Source organism: Drosophila mojavensis, unplaced genomic scaffold, assembly GCF_018153725.1.
Source record: "Drosophila mojavensis isolate 15081-1352.22 unplaced genomic scaffold, ASM1815372v1 contig_36, whole genome shotgun sequence".
Lineage (NCBI taxonomy): Eukaryota > Metazoa > Arthropoda > Insecta > Diptera > Drosophilidae > Drosophila > Drosophila mojavensis.
Genome location: NW_025318858.1, coordinates 11,690,336 through 11,710,486, shown reverse-complemented (window position 1 = coordinate 11,710,486; position 20,151 = coordinate 11,690,336). Strand labels below are relative to the sequence as shown.

Here is a 20,151-nt window from a genome sequence, read left to right as displayed (position 1 = left end):
ATATGTTAAAGGTTGCAGACAAATTTTCAAATAGTGCAAAATGTTGATTCATTTTTATGCATATATATTTTTGGAGAACATTGAAAGTATTGAACACCAATATAAGAACATTCACCCAATTTAGTAGGAAACTATGCTACAAAGTTTGGGTTGAGAGGCGTATTTCTAAGGATTCGATAGGAAATAAGAAATTTAGGAACTTGGCCCCTTTTTGCATTGCTTTCTTTGCCAATGCGCATGTGGGTAAAATTTTTCGTCAGATAAATACTGTGATGCATAACTCAATTTCAAGCTTCAAGTTTTATAATATTATATATGTTTTAATATATAATATTATAAAACTTCACAGATACGGCTTGCGTTGGTTGAAGAAATGAAGCCATGATTCTAAGTTCTTAAAAATATATTTAAATATCAATCAAATGAAAGCAAAAAACATCAGCTTGTTTCCCGATTTTTCGGCTTTTTTTTAAGTATCTAACCACTAAAAACCGCTTTTTATGCTCAACAAAAATTGGCAACACTGATGCTCATGCTCATATGAATAGCGAAATACTTTAACTGGTTTCTTATCACAAAACATGTGGCTTGGTCTTATTTTTAAATCGAGTAACAGCACAGGAAATTAGCTATGTATTACGTACACATTTCAATTCTTAATTTTTAATTACATATTGATAGGAATTTAGAAAAAAAGGTACTTAAATTCGAATTCTTGATTTTTCCTAAGAATTTATATAAATTTATATATTTATCAGTCAAACGTATCGTATCAAGTGATACACATTTCTTAGCTATAATATATTTAATAATGATTATATTTTAATTACAATTTTTGCTCCTATGCTACTAGTATACGAATCGTACCAAATGAATAATAAGCGATACAAATGTTTTTTGTTATACAATACACTGCTTTATTTAACACAAAAATATAATTTTAAAAACCGAAAAAAGGTTAAAGAGTCTTGAGGGACAAATTACGGCGTCAACTTACCCCCAAAACCTTCGAAACAGCTGATTTGCCTAGCGCCCTCCCCTTCACACATGCTTCACATCTCTCTTACTATCTCTCTCTCTCTCTCACTCATGCTAACTGTAACACTCTCTGGCTCTCTGGTGACATTGTCATGCACACCTGGTCCTGCTACCGAGGGTAGCCAATGCAAAGTTATAAATAAAATGCTAAGGGCTCTCCAGCATTTGCTCTCTCAACTATTCGTCCGCTCAGCATATTTGATGAATTTATGAGTTCCACTGAGTGCATTATCAAGAAGCCGGCCGCATGCCGGCATTTATGCAATTACCGCAATCTCTCACGCTCTCACACTCATATGCTCACGCGCTCTCTCGCTCCCTGACCATCGACAGCCGCCCTCTTTGCACATGTCATACATTTTTTTTTGGGGGGGCAACGCATGCGTTTTTACTCTCCGCTCACTCGCTCCCGCACGGGGTCAGCTCACATATGAGCAAAGCACTAAAGTAAATGCCTGTGAGTGCGCTCGTTCGCTCTCTCCCCCTTTCTCTTGCGCTCTCTCTCTCCCACTCTCGCTAACACATTCAAAGTTTTTCTAGTCTGTCGTTGGCTCTTGAGCACATCGCAAATTTCGCGCGTTCTCCGCAGTTGCCGTTTTGTTGTCAGTTCGTGCGCTCGCGCTTCGGTCCGCCGTTCGCGTTGTCGGAAAAAATTAATTTGGTAATTAAATATTATTATTGTATTTTCTCTTATTGTTTAGCTGCGCTTCAATTAAGTGCAATACAACAAGGTCAATCAAAACGCAATCCAAAGTCGTCACAGATTCAAATAAAGCCCGAGCACGTCCTGCGTCACATTAGGCAAAACAGAAGAAGAGCAGACAAAAATACAAAAATACAAAAAAAAAAAAAAAAAAAAAAAAGAATAACCAAAACCAACAACAACAGCTAACACGTAAAGGGAAATAAAAACAAAACACAACAAATTGACTAAAACTGTGCTAAAAATCAATTGTAAGTAGCCAAGTGTAGTGCTAAAATACTGTATTAAAGCCAAAAATCAGTCCAAAAATAATATTAAAAAAACATATATGTATATTCAAAAAGAATTTGTAAATATTTTAGTCAGCATTAAATGAGCAGCGGAGCTCAGTTCGTTTAGTATGTCAAACCGAAATCCAATGTGAAATGCATAAAAACCATTTAAAGTGCATTCAAGTGCTGTAAAAGTGAAAAATTTTAATTTCAAAAAAAAAAAAAAAAAAAAACAGACATCAACAAATAAAAACAAAATTCCCTTGCGCATAATTAAGTCTTGAGAATGCAGTAAAAAGTAAACGACACGATTAAATCCGAGCACTAAAGAGAGTACATATGTGTGTATGTATATGTCTGTGTGCGCACAGAAAGCCCAAAAATAATAATAATATTCAATTGGAGCACAAGGAGATGGCGACCCGCCTGTAGAAACTACCGAAAGACATGTGGCGAGCGATGCAGGCCAAGCGCTATGCTCTCATTGTGATACAATATAGTAATATAAGCGCGTAAGCTGAATATCAAAATTAAGTATAAAAAAAAAAACAACCGGATCTAGCAGGGTGAATTCACTATTTAATGAGCTTTTAAAATTTAGGAATAAGAAGCTTGAAATATTGATAAATATTTTAAAGTAATTCTAAAAATTAGTAAATCTTTCTAAAAATAAAAATAGATAATATTCATAAAACGAGAAATAATAAAAAAAAAATATTTACATCAAATAACAAAGGAAATAAAAACAAAAGAGTGAAATAAATAAGTAAATTTATGACAAAATAATTGTTGGAAAATTATAGAACCAGAAAAAAGAATAATACAAATATTTAAAATAAGTGTAATACATATTTATAAAATAAATAGTTGTGAATAACTAAAATATTTATAGAAAAATAGTTAAAAAAAAAAAAATGTAATTTTTAATATTTCAAATATAGGAAAAATGTAAATAATCACATATATAATATATAAATAGAAAATAGTTTCATAAATATGAAAAAAAAAAACGAAATGGAAAAAATATTAACAAAAAAATATGATTAATAATGTTATAAATAAACATGATCGTCTTCATCATCCGATTAAATCAATTTTAAATAGAAATATATCATACGAATATTGGTAATTTTAATTAATTGATTAATAATTTTAATTTTAATACTGTACATTCCTTTCTCTGCAGTTGCATTTTTTTATTAGGATTAAATGAATTGTTTTGTAAGTGTATTCAGTACTCATTACTCGTCTGACTTAGTCGATTAGTTGTTGTTATTTATATTACGTTGCAGCGACAGCTGCCCTTTGGCTGCCACTGTGTCTTGTGCTCTCCCACTCACGCGCTCTCCCGCTAACGCTCTCCTTGTGCAGTTGCCATTTCCGTTGCTATCTATTTGTCGCTGGGGCTCTCCACTCTCGCTCTCACTTACTCTGCACTCCAGGGGTGTATTGAGCCCGCAACACAACGCACTGCTCCGACTCACCGCGTCCCGCCGCCCTGCTTGCAGTCCTTTCACACACACATGCATAATATATGCATACATATGCATACATATATAGGTATTTTAACATTATTCCTTAAATGCGATCACTTAACAGGCGTTGCCTGCTGCCCTCTCTCCTCCTAATCCCTTTTTTACGTCAATTCCCATGCGTCTCGTTCTCTTTGTATTATTTGGTTATATTTATATGCATATATATTTATTTATACTTTTTCAAATTTGCTTATAGCTTACATTACTTAGTATGCTACGCCTCAGATGCGGCAGCTGCTGATAAGACGCCTATAATCACAGTGCAAACGGGCGCACTGTGATTATAGGCGTCTTCTCATTGTTTCTTTCTTTTTCAATGCGCTCTCCGCCGGGCGTCAACTCGATAATGAGCTTAATCCGCAATTCCGACATTTCATAATGTGGGCTTATTAGTCGATCCATTGCTACTCAAGTGGGCACTCGGGAGACGTGATAAACATATGTTATGTTTTCTTTTCTGAAGTTTTCTCTTACACTTCAGAGCTGTTAAAGATTATCAACATTATCATCATTGAAAAATTATTGTTGAGTACAGCTAATGATGCTCTTATCAGATAAATCATATACACATTAACCCACATCTTTTATCTCACATTCAACTAAACAAGTTATAAATCTTTATAGCATTATTTGCTGTAGTTTATGTTCATGACGTCTGGAGTTTTCAACTTGGAAAAAAACCACCAGATGTATACAATAAATGTATAAATATGTTTATTTAAATGTATGATGATGATAATGTATGATGTTAACATCGTTTTAGATACCATATATTAATTAATATATATTTAATAATTTGTTTTCTCAAATCACCTGTCTTAAAACAAAATACAAAATTATTTAATTAATTGGCAGACCTAATTATGTTTACTAATAATATTCTTATATTAATTTTATTGATTCAAGTTCGCTGAATTCAGTCAGATCTTTCATATAAATAAAAATTTTCTTAAGCAAAAGAACATTTAAAAAATTTGAGTATTTCATATATTTTCATACCTTTTATAGCTTATGACTAAAATAAAATTAATTGAACACATTTCTTTCGATTATATTTATCTTTTTCTTGATATCGCACAAGAAAGAAAAAATTAATATAAAATACAAAAACCAAAGTCATCGATTTTTTGCTCATAAACAATCAAAGTTAACTTACTCAAACCCTTTCCCCCACTTGAGACAACAATACAAATTAGCCTCAAGCTATCTTAGCCCTCTTGCACACATATAGTTGACCTTATCAGCGGCTGCCTAATCGGCTAGTGATTTATAAATGTATGAATAAAGTTAGATTTCATTTATTCATTTGATTTAATTTTTAAGTTGATATTATTTGCATTTAACGTATTTTACAATTCTCAACACACCCATCCAATCTCATCAAGGCCAATGTATGAACTCAATTCAATTTTCATCTACATATTCAGGCGAATGTTTGAAAAATCAATAGCTGAATTGATAACAATTCTTGCGATAAGGTTGTGTCGATATATTTTATCTTAGCTGCGAAAAAATAAAGCAACAACATTAGAGAAACGTAATTATGATTAATAAAGTGAAGTGCTTTAAAATGTTTCACAAACGATTTCCATTTGAAAATAAAGTAAAGGTTGGTTTGGGCTGTCCACGTGACTATAAATTCCAAATTTCTTTATCACGAATTCAGAGATACCGGAAATGCCTTTTCCTATGTATTTTTCAATTTGCCACCAAACCAATATACCCATTTCCCTTTTGTAAATGAGCATGAAAAAAAAAATTAACAACTGGTATCTTAACTTTTAGTGTCTAATGACTAAATAGATAGCTGACTACTTTATGGGAAGGTTAGGTCTTACAGCACTTGATAAGAATGTCCACGATGAATGTCTACTACTTTAAAAACTTTGCTTTTGAAGCGGATGTCTGAAAAAGTAAAATAAAAAATAAACTACAAACAAACATATATATATTTATATATATATATAATAAGCGCTCGTTCTTTATGATAACAGTTTCCATGGTCAGTTCCTGTAGGGCCTGATAAACAGTTGCAGTTGTATGAGCCGATACATTAGCTAAATATTCCACAAAAAACATATATGTATATACATACATACATACATATACATAGTTTGTCACGTTTATCTGACAATGCGACAATTGAAAGTAAGGGAACACAAAATAAAGAACTACAATTTAATTAAATTCTCTTTTTTTTTTTTTTTTTTTTTTTTTTTTTTTTATTTACATTATTCGGAATCGCAAAGCGTGGCCGATTTTATTGGTTAACTGTCAAGCTATATATACAAAAGAATTGAACAATTGGTTTGCTGTCAGTGCGCTCGTGCTTACAAATATATGTTTCTACATATTTCCAACTATATTCGCTGTGAATGAACTGTCACGGTATTGTGAATAGGCCAGCGCATATATTTTGTATCTGAGATAATAATTTTATTACGTTGAAACAACATTTTTCAAATATCTATCTAATACGCTTTAAATAATTACTGTTTTAAATACTTAATAGTTTGCAAGGGAAAATTGAATATTATAATGAAAAAGAAACGGGTAAAATTAATCTTATTCGAGACTACTGAATTCCCTATGAAAAACTGATACCTATTTGAATTATTGTACGCTTTTTTAACACGCACACACATACATACATACGTGCTCTGATAATTGCGCAGTTGACGCAGCGACTGCGATTGCAATATGGGAAGAATATATCTATATAGTTTATGGGGTCTGCGTGTGAGTGAGGATTGAAGACATAAGTAACAAATCTTAGTTTTTTTTTTGTTTTTTTTTAAGATACAGATTAAAAAATATATTCAATAATAAATATAATTTGGTTAAAAATAACACTGTAGTCTGGAAATAAATTGTTATATTATTTAAATATTGTAAAATATATTTTAGTATACAAGGATTTATATTTAAAATGAAATAAAGAAATTAAAAACAAAAAATTATTTCTATATAAACGCTTCAAATATAATTTTTAAATTACGTAATTGAGTACAATTTGTTGAAAAACAATTTGTAATTTTAGATAGTACTAATTGTAAAATAGATTAGAAGCACGTTGCGAAATGAGTTCATTTACTTGAATATTCAGGCAATTGATAAAAATTGTTTCAGTTCGTCATTGTTAGCTAAATATAGACTAAAAATTTGTTGGATTTATTTGTTTAGTGTGCACACGGACTTTTACGGCTTTTACCATATGCAAAGTGACTCGCTGATAGTCAATTTAAGTAATTTTCGTTTAATTGCATTGCTTGACGAATGCAAAACTGTTTCAGTAAATTTCAGTCATTGCCGTGACACGCATTTCGAGCCCAGTGGAAACGGTGAAAACTGTGGAAGCGCAAGGTTTCCCGATTCATTTCATGCTCACATTTAATTAATTTGCAATTACAATTGCAATTTGAAACGTTCTGAACTAACTGCCCATCATCAATTGAGGCAACAACAATTGCAATCAGCACCCGCCCACACAATGCATTTGAACCCGTTTGACATTGCGGGCTTTCCAGCCTATTCATTCAATTCAGTCTGTCAGGCTGTCACACAATTCTCTCGCTTTACTCAACTTCTCTCGCATCGGGTTCAGTTTGAGTTTCGTTTATTGTAGTTTTGTTTATCCTATCATCATCATCCATAGAGTCCTCATTGCTGTTGGCGACCTCCTCCCTCGGCGCGGGCAAGAACTCACCCACTTTTAGTTTGGCTGGCAAACGCTGCGCTCTGATCACCCCAAAGGGATGCAGATGATAGATTAAATAGTCTAGCACATACATGAAATTGGGCGGAACATAGTGAAAAGATATCGCATTATCCGAACAGCAATCTAGACCCTTTATTAAAATATTAGATTAAACATTCATCCAATCATTCATGAATGCATTCATTTTGCCACTTACATCGTCTGTCTTATAGTAGAGATATTTCCAGTACCAAAAATTCGGATCCTTGTAGGGTATTAATATTTGCTCCGGCACAAAGGGAAACATGCGACCACGCCCATTCACATCACGAGAATCGCCTGCTGTCACATTCAGATTCTCCATGCATTTGCCAATCTCGATATCCTCGTTGATAACGGTGCCAGGTAGACACATCTTGGGATCGGGTATGCCCTCGACCACAAACCTTCGCAGTGCCTCCTTGCTGAGCACATAGCCAGCACCACCCGACATATATCCCTGCTTAACGAAGGGCTTGAACTTGCAGCCAAAGTGAACGGGCGTCTCTGGACTATAGGGATATAGCATATATCTCAGATTCTCAACTACTGCATAGGTGTCGTCGTCAGCCTTGTAGAACCAATCCGCATCGTTGTAATGATGCTTGTAGACATACTTGAAGGCCTCCTTTACTTTCCTCCACAAATTCGGTCGACCCTCTTCTACATCCAACTTGACTGTGGGCAGCTCATCATCTGCCGCGGAGCTCATGAATAGCAAAATGTTACAGCGTTTGCCCCAGGTGCGTTTCACGTGGCGCGCCTTCTTCTTATGATTGTTGGGATTGGTCATGACCCAACAGAGCAAACGCACCTCCCTCTTCAGCTGATCAGCGAGCGACGTATTTTCATATAGATGATCATGGCTAGCCACATGGCGATCGAGTACTGATTCATTGATAATTTTGTAGTGGTTTGATATATCCGCACCAAATGATGATTGCTGAGTTACATACGAATCAAAGGAATCAATCGCTGCTGGCGTGCTAAATATCTTTATAAGGCAAATGCCTACAGCTATGCCCGCAGTGAAAACTATTATGGGATGTCGCACAATGAATTCGCGTTTCAGATACATTTTGTTGCATAAAACACAATAAATAATAATCCTCCAATAAATAATTTCACATCACTAATTAGACTTGTCTTTTAATAAGGAAAAGCAGAACCGAGAACCGAGAACCGAGAACCGAAACCGAGCGTAGCATGAAAGCAACTGACAGCAACTGAGGAGTGAGCTATATTAAGAAGACTTCAGTGCTTAGCATAAATTGATAACGAAAACATTTAAGAAACGTAGCACAGATATCATTAGGAGCATAGCTATATGCACACGTATTTATGGTTAATTGCATTAAGGAGCCAACATTCCTTTTAGATAAAAATAAATAAAGACGGTAAAAAATATAGTCGAGACTGCTGGACTACCAGAGCGCTATCGACGAATTAACTGATAAGCACAAATCTATACCGGCTGATAAGTCAACAAATGATTCTTTTTAACCTCGGCTCACTTAGCCGGGTCAATTAGTTTAATGTATATAAGATAAACGCGACGTCCAGATAATAGGTAGTAAAAACCATATGTCTATTTAACAATGATTTGTTTTCTGTTCTGTTTTCTGCTTATATTGTGACAGGCTGTAAATTTAATTTTATTGCATTTTACGTAGCTAAAAAAGAATTTTAAAGTTTGTAGTTGTAATTATATATCAGTAATAAGCCATTAATATTAAATATACACATGTATACATACAAAATACATGTATTGTGAGAGTTAATAAATAAATAATAATAATAAATAAATGTATCACTTAATAATTATCATGGAAACATAAATAAATAATAGATAATAAAACTAATAATAAATAATGTATAACCATGCAATGACTCAACAAATAATTAATTGATTTTTAATTTTTTATTAATATATCTATTTAGAAATACTTTATAAATCAATCAAAAATAAATATCTACTATAAATTTATAAAATAATAAAATATATATACATGAATATACTGTTATCCATAATATAAGATATACAAATAATATAGTTAATTGTGAATAAATAATATAATAAATAAATAATTAAACATCTTTAAAATTATCAAATTAATTAATTTAATTAATTAAAAAATATACACTTATATACATAATTTATAAAATTTAATTTTTAATTAAATTTAAAACACAGTTCAAAATATTTTTTTTTTACATTTTCTATTACAAAAAACTTTAAAATTCATCAAAATTGATTTGATATACAGAACTTAAAATGAAACAGAAAATTTCATTCAATTTAATTGTCTTATCAAATAATATATAATAAATAATTATTTATAATCAAGCTATGATTAAACAAATCATGAGTTACCTTATCAAATTTTCTGCACAATTCTTAAACGGTTAAGAATCTTATATCTCATAGAGCCTTCATACTATACGAAAAAGGTCTAAATATTTGTTTAAAATGCATAAAATTAAAAGCTGTAAACCAAACAAGTTTGACTTTTGTGAAAAATAATTAGAAAACCTGAATTGTTTTTTTGTACAAGCCTAAGACCTCAGTTAGCAAATTGACGTGAAATTAACTAAATAAAAAATACATATAAATGTTTAAAAACAATGTACATATATATTTTTGTAAGCCAACATTGTATACAAGATCTGAAATATATAAGAAACACTAGAGATACGAGTACATGTTTAAAGGGGCACAAGCACAAGACTATTGACCCAGTTGAGCTAATCAAACGTAATGCACGTTCGGGAGATAATTAATTGATATCAGCACCAACGCATAGCAGAATGCATTAAAATGAGATATATAAAATAAATAAAGCAAACACCCAAACAAAGCATATAAAAATGAAATAAGAAATAAAAGATGCAACAATTGAGCAAATTATAAAAAAAAAAAAAAAAAAAAGCAAAAAAACGTTGCTGCAGCTGAGCCAAGTGGAACTCAAATGAATCAATTGTCACGTTTTCGCATATTTAATAATACAGTCATGTCTCGAGCATCGCCCCGTTGCACAATTCCCAGATAGATGACACTTGTAATTGAGAGATAGGCGAGTGCAGAAGATGAGACGCTCAATCTTTGCAATTCAAAGCTATTTGCCGAAGATTCAAGATTTTTTGCATGGAACTACAATATATTTCATTTTGCAGAAGATGTAAATCGCTGAGGATATCTATCAACTCCACCAGCAACACAACCAAAGAGGCTCCTCGAGCGGCCCCTGAAAACCAAAGACTAAGTGCCTAGAGCATAGAGAGGTTGCCTTTTACAACCTCCAAGTGAGACAACCTACATATATAAGACAAGCAATGACTGCCAATAGCCTATTGGGACGCTCCTTACTCAATGAAGGTGAGTTTTAAATAAATCTTGAACTGATCGAGGCATTTTCAACATATTGGATTTTATGTTTTCATCGCTCTTTAGGACGCTCCAACAAACGTTCGTTAGTCTCACTGATTGTCGGCCTGGTCGTTGGCTTCTGCCTGGCCGAGCTGTTTGTCTACTCATCCACGCCGGAACGTGGCGAGTTTGCGCCCTACGACGGCCATCGGCACGGCGATGTCAACGACGCCCATCACAGTCACGACATGCTGGAGCTGTCCGGCCCCGAACAGGATATCGGCACGCACGAGCACTCAAATGAGAACACAAGTATTGCCGAGAAATTGCATAGCGAAGTGCGCATTCTCTGCTGGATTATGACAAATCCCTCCAATCACAAGAAGAAGGCGCGCCACGTGAAACGCACCTGGGGCAAGCGATGTAATAAGCTGATCTTCATGAGCTCAGCCAAGGATGAGGAACTGGATTCTGTGGCCCTGCCCATAGGCGAGGGGCGCAACAATCTCTGGGGCAAAACGAAAGAGGCCTACAAATATATCTATGAGCACCATATCAACGATGCGGACTGGTTTCTTAAGGCTGACGACGATACCTACACGATCGTCGAGAATATGCGCTATATGCTATATCCCTATAACCCAGAGACGCCCGTCTACTTCGGCTGCAAGTTTAAGCCATATGTCAAGCAGGGCTATATGTCTGGTGGAGCTGGATATGTGCTCAGTCGCGAGGCAGTGCGTCGCTTTGTGGTGGAAGCGCTGCCCAATCCCAAGCTATGCAAACAGGATAACACCGGTGCTGAGGATGTTGAGATAGGCAAATGCTTAGAGAATGTCAAAGTACTGGCAGGCGATTCTCGTGATGCCAATGGACGTGGACGCTTCTTTCCCTTTGTGCCCGAGCACCATTTGATACCATCGCATACGGACAAGAAGTTCTGGTACTGGCAATACATTTACTACAAAACAGATGAGGTCTGAGTTTTAGATTAGATATCAAACTTGAAGTGCTTTATTAATTCAGCTCCCCATCTTCTTACAGGGTCTGGATTGCTGTTCGGACTACGCCATATCATTTCACTATGTCTCGCCCAATCAAATGTATGTCCTGGACTATTTGATATACCATTTGCGACCATATGGTATAGTTAATAGGCCAGATGTATTGCCCAATAAGCTGGCGGTGGGCGAACTGATGCCAGCGCCCAAAGAGCCGAAGGTGATCGAATTGCCCAAGCCGTCGGAGGAATCGATGACCGAACCGGAAAAAGAAGCGCAATGATTCCAGCGCGTTGTTTTGCCATGTATATAGAACTTGTGTAAATATCGTTCGATCGACTTAGATCTAACTCAGTTTAACATACTTTGCCATTTCCATATGTTGTCTCTTGTATTAGCTGAATTCGGTTTATGAAAAAAATGCTCTTGAGTTGTATAAAACAAAAAAAAAAACAAAACAAAAAACAAAACAAAAAAATGCATAATAAGAATAAAACAAAACAAAAAAAATAATAATAAAACAAAAAAAAATAGCAAGAGCACTCAAAAGTGCTGTGACTTTAGTTTGTAAAGAAGTCTGCGCAATTATGGTTTATAATTAATACTAATAGATTTATATTAGATTTGTATACTTATACTATAAGATTTATATACAAATATAATATTATATATATATTATATAGACACTCGATTTGATTAACTATTCGTAATGCATATGGCACATAATTACTTTCTAAGACAACGGTAATCAATCATATGCATATATACTGGCCCATATAGTTAGCAATAATTTAATAAATTTTATGACATAAATTAGTTGATAAACTTAAATATATGAATAATATATAAATATTTGTATATTTATATGTATACAGACATTACTTCTGACAAAATGTATTACACGCTATTATTATTAAACATAAAATTTATTAAAAAATCGTATTATAAATTTACTTTTGCTTTATTTTTGGGCAATTTTTACAGGATTTTTCAAGTCAGGTTAAATACCTTAAAATCTAAATGCCCAAGAAATTCGCATTGGGCGAACTGATGCCAGCCCCCAAAATTCTAGTGGAGTCCCAAGTATCATTGGAGTCCAAGGATTAGAATACAACCGAAACAGTAACGAAAGCGCAATGATTTTAGATGTTTTGTCATGTCAAGAGATCTTGTGCGAATACATCTGGATCAGACTCAGTGCTCTAGGTTGCATAAATGCAAAAATAAATAATAATAAATGACGAGACAAGCGCTCAAGAGCGTTTTAAAATTGACCTAGCTCTTATGCTCTTATGCTGATCCGAATTGATCTAAGGGAAGCAATTTATAAACTAACTTTCTTATTTAACTATATTATACTATGGCCATCAACTAAGTCAGTAATTATTACTCAATTTAATTAGAATATAATTTCATGATCATGGTTTTCAAAACGTTGTTTCAACAATCTTTTATACAATCGATTAAGCACTGACCATTTTCCAACTGCTTTCCAGAAGTACTGCTTGCGTTCCTTTAGGAAGTTTTCATATTAATACAGATACGTGTTACCTTACTTATAAGTTGTATATCAGATTAAATTTCACGCGAAATATATATATATATTATTATATATACTATATAGCGAATAGCTTGGCTCACGAGCACTCCGGGCAATCCTGCCGCAGTAAGGGACGATGCAAAAAGTGTAGCCAGGATCACCACACGCTCCTGCATCTCCATGGCTTAGCACGGCACCTCGCCTCGATTCTTAAGAAGGCGACCACAGCTCCGCTCAACGCCTTGATCCACCATAAGTGAATGTCGTGCATTCCACAGAACGAGGTCTCCAGCTACAAGCGCAACATTATAATTCGGAATATTGGCAAGGGGGAAGTATGTTTATGCCAGATCCCATTAACAAGAATTGCTCCTCCCGTACCATACCATGTTATGCTATTAATAGCATTCTGTTAATAACATAACCCCAACACTAGTTCTCCTACTGGCTCTGAGTACTTAGCATCCCGCGAAGTACTTCGTCTCACATCCCCCTCTCACTTGACACTTGCCTCTCCTGGTATTGACACTTATGTATCCGTTTTTACATACAATTATTCACAGCTGTCATAATATCAATAAAGACGCGGAATTTGCAAGCCGATTTTTGTATTTATCGGCGACGCGACCACTCCAATACTATGATAAAATAAATAAATATTGCAAAATATTAACATTGAAGAAAAGTAATCTATGTAGATATATATATTAATTAAACTATACTCAGCACCGTTTCAAATTGATGTCCCTGACAGCTTTAGCAGCAATGAATTACAAAACAAAACAAGTAAGAAGGCTCCAGTCGAGACTGCTCGACTAGGAGATACCCTGAACCCTCTAAGCTGTTATTCGAATCATTCTGCACTTCTTTTATGCACACATACATACACATGCATCCCACACATACGTATAGGCACGCGCTCTGCTAACTGCGCAACGACTGCGCTTGGTCGTCTCTAGGTCTAAAAGTGTTCAAATTAGGCTGAAAAACAAATTCAATTTTTCGATTATTCTCGATAAAAAAGTTATCGGATGATTTATAGAAAAAATATGATAAACTTGTACTGCGTATGGTACACACGAGTATCCATGCAATATTTCAGCTCTCTAGCTTATAACTTCTGAGATCGACGCACTCATACGAACAGACGGACGGACAGATATCGATTCAGCTCGTCGTGCTTATCAAGAATATATATACTTTGTGAGGTCTGTCTTCTGTAACATACTTTTAACAAAACCAATATACCCTGATTTCATTTGATATCTGCATTCATAAAGGAATGACCTTTTTTAACGGTGTTTTCACAGCTGTTGTCTAATAACTCAGTTGCATATTGGCAACTACATCTCATATAACTCTTATTATGCGTGATTAGTTGAGTCTGTAACGTGAAATACTTCAGTGCACTTTCGTTAAAGAAATAAATAAATTAACTTAGTTTATACATTTCGTTTCAGAATTTTCAAAACTTATAAAAAAAGATTCTAAAATAAAAATAAAAAATATGTGTATACAATAATTTATATAAATAATAATAAGAATAATAATAATAAAATTCAACATTTTGTGTACTCAACAATATAATAGAGAGTATAAAGAGAGTATAAACAGTTAACACAAATTAAATTTAAAAACTTAAAAACTTTAAAATGCAACATTATTAAAGTTGAAATTAAAAAAAAAAATGTTTAACGTATACAATAAAACAAAAAACAAAATTCTAAAAATATAGACAAGCTTTAATATCATGAAAATGCCAGCATCTTCTATACTATATGAGGGTAATAAAATCAACTTTTAATAAAATGATACCAAATTATTTAAATAGGAATATTTTAGGAAATCCTAGCAAAACCCGCTCCTTACTGACTCTTCTAATTGGACTGCTAATAGGATTTTGTGTGGCTCAGTTTATATTTTATATGATTATATCTCAAGATATCGAATCTATTAATACTTTAGCCAGAAATGAGCGGCACATGCAGCAACCGACTAACGATGTTGGAATATCTAATTTAGATGTGATCGAACACGAACATCCACACGACAATACGTCGGTCGCTGATCAGTTGAAGAGCGAGGTGCGTTTGCTCTGTTGGGTCATGACCAATCCCAACAATCATAAGAAGAAGGCGCGCCACGTGAAACGCACCTGGGGCAAGCGATGTAATAAGCTGATCTTCATGAGCTCAGCCAAGGATGAGGAACTGGATTCTGTGGCCCTGCCCATTGGTGAGGGTCGCAACAATTTGTGGAGCAAAACAAGAGAGGCCTACAAATATATCTACGAGCACCATATCAACGATGCGGACTGGTTCCTTAAGGCTGACGACGATACCTACACGATCGTCGAGAATATGCGCTATATGCTATCTCCCTATAACCCAGAGACACCCGTCTATTTCGGCTGCAAGTTTAAGCCCTATGTTAAGCAGGGCTATATGTCTGGTGGAGCTGGATATGTGCTCAGTCGCGAGGCAGTGCGTCGCTTTGTGGTGGAAGCGCTGCCCAATCCCAAGCTATGCAAACAGGATAACACCGGCGCTGAGGATGTTGAGATAGGCAAATGTTTGGAGAATGTCAAAGTGCTAGCAGGCGATTCTCGTGATGCCAATGGACGTGGTCGCTTCTTTCCCTTTGTGCCCGAGCAGCATTTGATACCATCGCATACGGAGAAGCAGTTCTGGTACTGGCGGTACATCTACTACAAGACAGATGTGGTCTGAGTTTTAGATTAGATATCAAACTTGAAGTGCTTTATTAATAGAGCTCCTCATCTTCTTACAGGGTCTGGATTGCTGTTCGGACTACGCTATATCATTTCACTATGTCTCGCCCAAACTAATGTATGTCCTGGACTATTTGATATACCATTTGCGACCATATGGCATAGTTAATAGGCCAGATGTATTGCCCAATAAGCTGGCGGTGGGCGAACTGATGCCAGCGCCCAAAGAGCCGAAGGTGATCGAATTGCCCAAGCCGTCGGAGGAATCGATGACCGAACCGGAAAAGGAAACGCAATGAAAAGGAAACACGCGATGTTTTGCAATGTATATAGAACTTGTGTAAATATCGTTCGATCGACTTAGATCCAACTCAGTTTAACATACTTTTTGCATTTCCATATGTTGCTCTTGAGTCGTACAAAACAAACACAAACAAAACAAGTAAGAAAACTCTAGTCGAGAGTGCTCGACTAGATACTACCCTGAACCCAACTTATAAAAATGCCCATTTAGTATGGCTAAAATTTCAATTTCGATGTATTTAAAATATAAAAATATTTTGAACCAATTAAAAAAATTAACATAAGTCGCAGCGCTCGGGATTCGAGCCCGCGACTTTTCGATCGAGCGTCATGCCGCTAACACACTACGCCACCTTACTTCTGGAAGCTGCGCTGGCAAAACTCAAATAGATTCACTGCTGCAGCGCCATCTACCAAAACTAAACCAAACTAATAGCTGATGTGATTTAAAGAACGTTCCAGAAGAAGATTGAATGCATGTGTGTACACGTATACGATGCTGCTGCTGCACGTGCGTTTGTTATATGGCCAAATATTTGATGATTTTTAATTAATTTTTGACTGAATGGAATTTAATGAAATGATCTACATTTGAGAAATTTAAAAAAATGAAAAATCATTCACAATTAGCTGTAGTGGCATCTGATTTGAACTTAAATGTTTTTATTCGATAAAAACATAACGGGATGATTTATCGAATTTTAAAAGCAAACTCGACATCCGCGCTGTATATACGGCCATTTAAAAAAAAATTCAAGTCTCTAGCTCTTATATCTTCTGAAATCGACGCGTTCATACATACGGACGGACGGACGGACAGACAGACGGACAGGGCCAAATCGACTTAGCTCGTCGCCCTGATCAAGAATATATATGTGGGGTCTGCAACGCCTCCTTCTGCCTGCTACATACATTTAAGAAAACCATTATACCCTGATTTCCCATTGAAAATTTCAGGGTTCAGGGTATAAAAAACACAAGTCTTGGGGATTTAGAGAGTTGGGGAGAGGTCTTCAAGGCATTTACCAGTCGGGCACTCCCAACTATCATGTACAATTTTTAGGATTATCTTTTTTAATTGAAATTGACTTCCGATTAAATTGAAATCATTAGTTGATAAACACAAGTCTATACCGGCTTCTGATCACTCAACATACAATATGATTCATTTTGACTTCGGTTCACATAGCCGTATCAATTAGTTTAATGCATATAAGATAAACGACTGCCCAGCTCATGGCAAGTAAAAACCATATGTCAATTCAACAATGGCAATTGTTTTACTTTCGGTTCTGTTTTCTGTTGATAATGTAAATGTAAATTCTACCTTTTCCATTTACGGGTAGTATTAATATAGCTAAAATAAATTCGAAAATAAATAAAAGAATATCAACAATGTTGATTATACTCGATAATAATTTAAGAACCTGCAGTATAATCCAAGGTAGGATCAGTTAATTATCGCAAGCGAAAGCTGCTACTTGGTTGATGATAAAAAGTGCTTTTGAAAAACGTTAAAGATATACATATATTGAATTCAAGGGGTTCAAATATTTCAACCAATACGGGTTCAGAGCAAAGTAGAAGTTCTTCAATCAATATGTAATGTAATTAATTTTGTGTTCTAAGTGCTATATAAAATTTACAAATTTATTACATTTGATAACATTAAATTTTATTAAGGTGCTCAAGAAGGTGTTGTCCGGTAAATTAAAATTAATTAACCGATAAATTGATATAATTCAATACATTTTAATTATTAAATCTAATAAATGAAATTAGAATTTTTCCAAATATTAATTTGTTGAATTAGTAATATTAAATACTGTATTAATTAAAGTAGTTTGTCAGTTAACTGATTATTTATTTAAATTAATATTAATATAGAATTAATTGAGTTGATTTCAATAATTGAAGTTATTCAAAAATTAAATTTATTAATAATGTTTTGTGAAGTATATTATACAATTTGGCTAAAGAACATTTTATAGATTATAACGAATCAACTAATTACAATATAGAGTATAAGCAGTGTATGAGCTTATAGATATCGACAACATATATAGCCCCAACAATGACTGACAATAGCCTATTGGGACGATCCCTATTTAATGAAAGTGAGTACCATATATAAGCCATATATTTACATATGCTATATCCCAAATTTTATGCCATCTTCTTCTTCTTGGAGGGCGATGCAGCAAACGTTCGTTAGTCTTACTGATTGTCGGTCTGGTCGCTGGCTTCTGTCTGGCCGAGCTGTTTGTCTACTCATCCATTCCGAAACGTTGCGATGTCAACGGCGACCATTCCAATCAACACATGCAGAATTTTTCTCGTCCCAAACAGGATATCGACTCGCCCGAACATTCAAATGACGAAACAAGCCTTGCCGAAAAGTTGCATAGCGAAATACGTGTTCTTTGCTGGATTCTGACAAATCCCTCCAATCATAAGGCAAAGGCGATCCATGTAAAACGCACCTGGGGCAAGCGATGTAACAAGCTGATCTTCATGAGCTCAGCCAAGGATGAGGAATTGGATTCTGTGGCCCTGCCCGTAGGCGAGGGACGCGACACCCTGTGGGGCAAAACGAAAGAGGCCTACAAATATATCTACGAGCACCATATCAACGATGCGGACTGGTTCCTTAAGGCTGACGACGATACCTATATCATTGTAGAGAACTTGCGCTATATGCTATATCCCTATAACCCTGACACGCCTGTTTATTTTGGCGCAAGATTTAAGGCATACGTCAAGCAGGGCTATATGTCTGGTGGAGCTGGATATGTGCTCAGTCGCGAGGCAGTGCGTCGCTTTGTGGTGGAAGCGCTGCCCAATCCCAAGGTATGCAAACAGGATAACACCGGTGCTGAGGATGTTGAGATAGGCAAATGCTTGGAGAATGTTAAAGTGCTGGCAGGCGATTCTCGTGATGCCAATGGACGTGGACGCTTCTTTCCCTTTATACCGGAACATCATTTGCGAGCCGTTGTTAACAAAAATTTCTGGTACTGGCAGATGATCTACTATGACACAGATGAGGTCAGAGACCCTTAGTTTAGTTAATAGTACTATAAGGCGACTTAAAAAATAATTTGTTAACAAACGCTCGCATCTGTATTTACAGGGTCTGGATGGTTGCTCCAATTATACTATATCATTTCATTATATCGACCCCAATCAAATGTATGTGCTGGACTATTTAATATATCAGCTACGACCATATGGCATAATCCATAAGCCCGATGCATTGCCCAAGAAATTGGCATTGGGCGAACTGATGCCAGCCCCACAAGTTCCAGTGGAGTCCCAAGTATCAGCAGAGTCCAAGGATTCGAATACAACCGAAACAGTAACGAAAGCGAAATGATTTTAGATGTTTTGTCATGTCAAGAGATCTTGTGCGAATATATCTGGATCAGACTCAGTGTAGGATAATTTGCCATTTTTATATGGGCTCCTGTATTCGTTAGGCTCACTTTATGAACCAGTGCTCTAGGTTGCTTAAATGCAAAAATAAATAATACGAAATGACGAGACAAGCGCTCAAGAGCGTTTTAAATTTGTCCTAGCTCTTATGCTCTTATGCTGATCCGAATTGATCTAAGGGAAGCAATTTATAAACTAACTTTCTTATTTAACTATTTTATAATATCGCCATTAACTAAGTCAGTAAGTAATTATTACTCAATTTAATTACAATATAATTTCATTATCATGGTTTTTAACTCGTTGTCTTCAACAACCTTTTCAACAATTGAGTTAAATTAAACTGCTTGGTAAGCAGTTAGGCCATTTCCCAACTGCTTGCTAGAAGCACTGCTTGCGTTCGTTTACACGTCAATCAGCTTTAAAATGTAGGAAATTTTCACATCTAATACAGATATGTATTACCTTACTTATAAATGGTATATAAAAT

The 20,151-nt window shown here is 35.1% G+C and overlaps 4 protein-coding genes across 5 annotated transcripts; 3 read left to right on the top strand and 1 right to left on the bottom strand.

Moving 5' to 3' along the window:
• Positions 1 to 1,593: 1,593 nt before the first annotated feature.
• On the top strand, positions 1,594 to 12,549 carry LOC6576570 (glycoprotein-N-acetylgalactosamine 3-beta-galactosyltransferase 1). 2 transcript variants are annotated; one of them, XM_015165251.3, is made up of 4 exons: positions 1,594 to 1,699; positions 10,459 to 10,660; positions 10,736 to 11,628; positions 11,696 to 12,549. In XM_015165251.3, the coding sequence occupies exons 2-4, from the start codon at positions 10,618 to 10,620 to the stop codon at positions 11,933 to 11,935; spliced, it is 1,176 nt and encodes a 391-aa protein (XP_015020737.1). In that variant the 5' UTR covers positions 1,594 to 1,699; positions 10,459 to 10,617; the 3' UTR covers positions 11,936 to 12,549. The 2 variants fall into 2 exon arrangements, with proteins under 2 accessions (XP_015020737.1, XP_032584823.1); XM_032728932.2 differs by lacking the exon at positions 1,594 to 1,699 and adding an exon at positions 1,933 to 1,992.
• On the bottom strand, positions 6,526 to 8,549 carry LOC6576571 (glycoprotein-N-acetylgalactosamine 3-beta-galactosyltransferase 1). Its single transcript, XM_002002524.4, has 2 exons — positions 7,463 to 8,549; positions 6,526 to 7,396 (listed from the first exon to the last, which is right to left on the bottom strand). Exons 1-2 carry the CDS (start codon positions 8,360 to 8,362, stop codon positions 7,124 to 7,126), a joined length of 1,173 nt encoding a protein of 390 aa, XP_002002560.1. The 5' UTR covers positions 8,363 to 8,549; the 3' UTR covers positions 6,526 to 7,123.
• Positions 12,550 to 14,881: 2,332 nt separating the features above from the next.
• LOC26527174 (glycoprotein-N-acetylgalactosamine 3-beta-galactosyltransferase 1) lies at positions 14,882 to 16,323 on the top strand. Its single transcript, XM_015165249.3, has 3 exons — positions 14,882 to 14,976; positions 15,035 to 15,915; positions 15,983 to 16,323. The coding sequence occupies exons 1-3, from the start codon at positions 14,943 to 14,945 to the stop codon at positions 16,220 to 16,222; spliced, it is 1,155 nt and encodes a 384-aa protein (XP_015020735.2). The 5' UTR covers positions 14,882 to 14,942; the 3' UTR covers positions 16,223 to 16,323.
• Positions 16,324 to 17,666: 1,343 nt separating this feature from the next.
• Positions 17,667 to 19,771, top strand: LOC6576569 (glycoprotein-N-acetylgalactosamine 3-beta-galactosyltransferase 1). The gene is made up of 4 exons (XM_044008801.1): positions 17,667 to 17,833; positions 18,248 to 18,343; positions 18,418 to 19,274; positions 19,360 to 19,771. The coding sequence occupies exons 2-4, from the start codon at positions 18,301 to 18,303 to the stop codon at positions 19,600 to 19,602; spliced, it is 1,143 nt and encodes a 380-aa protein (XP_043864736.1). The 5' UTR covers positions 17,667 to 17,833; positions 18,248 to 18,300; the 3' UTR covers positions 19,603 to 19,771.
• The last annotated feature ends 380 nt before the right edge of the window (positions 19,772 to 20,151 follow it).

Excerpts from the sequence above, each read along its gene's own strand:
- LOC6576569 (XM_044008801.1), top strand. The coding sequence starts at position 18,301 with ATGACTGACAATAGCCTATTGGGACGATCCCTATTTAATGAAA. Across the intron at positions 18,344-18,417 it reads ACGATCCCTATTTAATGAAA|GGCGATGCAGCAAACGTTCG; the intron begins GTGAGTACCATA and ends TTCTTCTTGGAG. Across the intron at positions 19,275-19,359 it reads TCTACTATGACACAGATGAG|GGTCTGGATGGTTGCTCCAA; the intron begins GTCAGAGACCCT and ends CTGTATTTACAG.
- LOC26527174 (XM_015165249.3), top strand. The coding sequence starts at position 14,943 with ATGAAAATGCCAGCATCTTCTATACTATATGAGG. Across the intron at positions 14,977-15,034 it reads ATCTTCTATACTATATGAGG|GAAATCCTAGCAAAACCCGC; the intron begins GTAATAAAATCA and ends GGAATATTTTAG. Across the intron at positions 15,916-15,982 it reads TCTACTACAAGACAGATGTG|GGTCTGGATTGCTGTTCGGA; the intron begins GTCTGAGTTTTA and ends ATCTTCTTACAG.
- LOC6576570 (XM_015165251.3), top strand. The coding sequence starts at position 10,618 with ATGACTGCCAATAGCCTATTGGGACGCTCCTTACTCAATGAAG. Across the intron at positions 10,661-10,735 it reads ACGCTCCTTACTCAATGAAG|GACGCTCCAACAAACGTTCG; the intron begins GTGAGTTTTAAA and ends ATCGCTCTTTAG. Across the intron at positions 11,629-11,695 it reads TTTACTACAAAACAGATGAG|GGTCTGGATTGCTGTTCGGA; the intron begins GTCTGAGTTTTA and ends ATCTTCTTACAG.
- LOC6576571 (XM_002002524.4), bottom strand. The coding sequence starts at position 8,362 with ATGTATCTGAAACGCGAATTCATTGTGCGACATCCCATAATAGTTTTC. Across the intron at positions 7,397-7,462 it reads TCTACTATAAGACAGACGAT|GGTCTAGATTGCTGTTCGGA; the intron begins GTAAGTGGCAAA and ends ATTTTAATAAAG.